The 3,869-nt window shown below is 43.6% G+C and overlaps 1 protein-coding gene across 1 annotated transcript in view; it reads right to left on the reverse strand.

Annotated features, from left to right (window-relative positions):
• The window catches only part of NCBP1 (nuclear cap binding protein subunit 1), a 37,176-nt gene that overhangs the window by 29,683 nt on the left and 3,624 nt on the right, over window positions 1-3,869 (reverse strand). The window contains exon 2 of the mRNA XM_018555076.1: window positions 500-588. Within this exon, the coding sequence (XP_018410578.1) occupies window positions 500-588 (89 nt within the window). The remainder of the gene's footprint in view (window positions 1-499; window positions 589-3,869) is intronic.

Consider the following 3,869-nt stretch of genomic DNA (forward strand, 5'->3'; position numbering starts at 1 on the left):
CCGCCCCCCCAAACTAATCTATAATGAGAATAGTTGCCAACTATTCTCAATCGATTTGTTGTTGCAGCCCTAATCAGGCAAGTTATTTTCAGCCCTAGACCAAAATGAGCAGTTAACCCTTGCAGTCTACGGATAGCCCCACTGCAAGGGACAATACAATTTTTGCCTGGAGTTCTTTAACCCCTTCATGACTGAGGCCCTTTTTTCATTTTTTGCACCCATGTTATATTCCACATTTTAGGCCTGAAAATGACGTAAAACCCCCCAACATTATATATTTTCTGAATGCCAAGACCCTATAAACTGCTTTACAAGCCCCAGTCATGTCTGTGGCTGTGAGAATCTTGTAGTTCCACCACAGTTGGGAGGGCCAGAGTTTGGCTACCCCTGCTCTAATTCATCTGCTGACAGACTAGTAACCAGTACGCTTAACTGCATTTCCGACTAAAGTGAAGCCTCAAGAAGATATGAAAAGTACTAACTGGAACCTAAAAGTTACCTTCTCTCCAACTCTACATATCAAGGACTCCAAACGGTCTTCTATTTCAAGCGGTTCAGATGCTCTTCTCCTTTTGTGAGGTTGCCCTCCTGTGTGCAAAGAGAAAACAGGTACATTCAGGGCTATGACAGTGCCAGTTTTCATAATATTCTGTATAAAAGGTAAAAGAAAAAGAACAGAAAAAGCAGGACGGGCAAGAACGTCAGTGAACAGATTTCCTTCAACTAATCCAAACAAGGTTTTTAGACAATCTAAAATAAAGTCTCAAAACAGTACAGAATTAAAAAAAATTCAGGTCATGTGTTAATTTTTCTGCACAACTGAAAAGTTCCTGAAGAAAACACACCCCATTACCGACTAGTATATTGTAAATATAATAATGAACTTGATAATACATTGCCTGCTCAGTTATCAAAATCATACAGACGAGTGATGTTATGCATTCTTTTCTCAATACAAAGCAAGTTATGTGCATACATCAGGACGTACATATCAGTCCAAAGTAACTACCACAATTTACACTCACCGGCCACTTTATAAAAAAGGTACACCTTGCTAGTACTGGGTTGGACCCCTTTTGTCTTCAGAACTGCTTTCATTCTTCGTGCCATAGATTCAACAAGGTGCTGGAGACATTCCTCCGAGATTTTGGTCCATATTGACATGATAGCATCACGCAGTTGCTGCAGATTTATTGGCTGCACATCTATGATGCGCATCTCCCGTTTCACCACATCCCAAAAGTGTTCTATTGGATTGAGGTTTGGTGACTGGAGTCCATTGGAGTACAGTGAACTCACTGTCATGTTCAAGGAACCCAGTTTGAGATGATGTAAGCTTTGACATAGTGCATTATCCTGCTGGAAGTAGCCATTAGAAGATGGGTACACTGTAGTCATAAAGGGATGGACATGGTCAGCAACAATACTCAGGTAGGCTGTGACGTTTAAACAATGCTCAAATTGTGCTGAGGGGCCTGAAGTGTGCCAAGAAAATATCCCCCACGCCATTACACCATCAGCACAACCCTGAACTGTTGATACAAGGCAGGATGGATCCATGCTTTCATGTTGCTTACATCAAATTTTAACCCTACCATCCGAATGTCGCACCTGAAATCGAGGCTCATCAGACCAGGCAACGATTTTCCAAACTTTTGTCCAATTTTGGTGAGCCTGTGCGAATTGTAGCCTCCCGTTTCCTGTTCTTAGCTGACAGAAGTGGCACCCGGTGTGGTCTTCTGTGGCTGTAGCCCATCTGCTTCAAGGTTCTATGTGTTGTGTGTTCAGAGATGGTATTCTGCATACCTCAAGTGTAACTAGTGGTTATTTGAGTTACTGTTGCCCCATCTCAAACCAGACTGACCATTCTCCTCGGACATCAATAAGGCATTCTCCTCGGACATCAATAAGGCATTTTCATCCACACAACTGCCGCTCACTGGATATTTTCTCTTTTTCAGACCATTCTCTGTAAACCCGAGAGATGGTTGTGTATGAAAATCCCAGTACATCAGCAGTTACTGAAATGCTCAGACCAGCCCGTCTGGCACCAACAACCATGCCATGTTAAAAGTCACTTAAATCACCTTTCTTCCCCATTCTGATGCTCAGTTTGAACTTCAGCAGACCATCCTTACAATGTCTACATGCCTAAATGCATTGAGTTACTGCCATGCAATTGGCTGATTAGCAATTTGTGTTACCAAGCAATTGAACAGGTGTACCTAATAAAGTAACCAGGGAGTATACAAAACAAAAATTGTATTCCAACAAAAAGGAAATGCTCCGTTAGACTTACCGGTAGGGATGCACAGATAGCGTTTTTTTGGTATCGATATTTTTTTCCCCGGTACTCCACGATACTGAGTACTGATGCTGTGTGCCCCGATTATCAGGAAGTCGGGCGGCAGATCATGACCGGTCCCCCTGCTTCCTGATAGCCCATGCAGCTGATGTTCTAACAAAAGAACACCAGCTTCACTTGCTGAGGCTGTCTGGCTTCTTGACCAATCAGGAAGCCAGAAGGCGAGTGATGAGGTGCTGTCTGGCTTCCTAGGAAGCCGGCTTCACCGGTTGCTGGGCAGCGTAGCTTCCTGACCAATCAGGGAGCGAGTCATGACATGCCACCCAGCTTCCTGATTGTCAAGGAAGCCAGCTTCACTTGTTTCTAGGCAGCCTGACTTCCAGATCAATCAGGAAGCTGAGAGGCGGGTCATTACGTGCCACCTGATTGGTGAGGAAGCCAGGCTGCCTAGCAACAAGTGAAGCTGGCTTCCTAGCCAATCAGGGAGCAAGGAGGCAGGTCATAACCCACTGCCCCGGCTTCCTGATTGGAAAGGAAACTTGCTCCATTCTCCCTTGGCACTGCCGGTAAGAGGGAGATCTCCCTCTGACTGGAAGTTTCGGTATCGGAGGCAAGTATCATTCTCATACTCACCCAAATACTCTGTATCGGCACCAATACTAGTACAGGTGCATCCCTATTTACGGGTAACAGTATTGCTATGAATCATCCAAGACGACAACCTAAGACTGGCTCTTCCTACAGGAAGCACAAATGTAAAGAGTTTAAAAACACCACCCACACCCCTCATCTCTCAGTTGAGTTAAAATGAGATTATCTGTACTAGTGTGCGGGGGGGGGACTTTACTCAAGTTAAATAAAAGAACACAGAATAATAGCCCTGGGTGGGAAGTAGGCTTGCCATCCTGGAAGATTCATAGAAATACCGTTACAGGAAAGTCTAACGGATCATTTCTCCAATCATCTTCCAGGACAGCAACCTGGGAGTATAAGCAAGCACACCCGCAAGCCTAACTTCTCAGGGCGAGACTACACATTGTAATACTTTTCTTCCGAAAGCTAGGTCCCAATGCGAAAAAAACAAAAATGACTGAATTTTCTAAAAATTCTAGTAACTTCGAAATATCTAAGAATATAGCGTCTAACATGTAGAGTATGGAACGCCTCTTCCCTAGAATTCTGTGGGTGGTCACAAAAGAAAGGCACAATAATCTCCTGGGACCTATGCAGAAGATATCTCAGGCAAATATAAAGGTCTGGCTTGAGGATTACTCTATCAGTGAGAATGACAAGGTAAGGCTCTTTAATAGACAATGACTGGAGATCTCCAACAATTCAAGCTGAGGTAATGGCAAGCAAAAAGTACAATTTTAATTGTCAACCACTTAATAGGAATGCTAGAAATAGGTTAAAAAGAATGCTTGGAAGGCGGCAGCAGCGCTCTAGATATATCAGGATGTGAAGATACGCATCCTTTAAATCTTCAAGACGTCCAAAATATACAGACTTTCCAAAATCTTTTCCCATCAAGGAAAAAAGAAAGTGTCTGTGCCAACCCCCCCCC

This window comes from Nanorana parkeri, unplaced genomic scaffold (assembly GCF_000935625.1).
Source record: "Nanorana parkeri isolate BGI_ZX_2015 unplaced genomic scaffold, ASM93562v1 scaffold183, whole genome shotgun sequence".
Taxonomy (NCBI): domain Eukaryota; kingdom Metazoa; phylum Chordata; class Amphibia; order Anura; family Dicroglossidae; genus Nanorana; species Nanorana parkeri.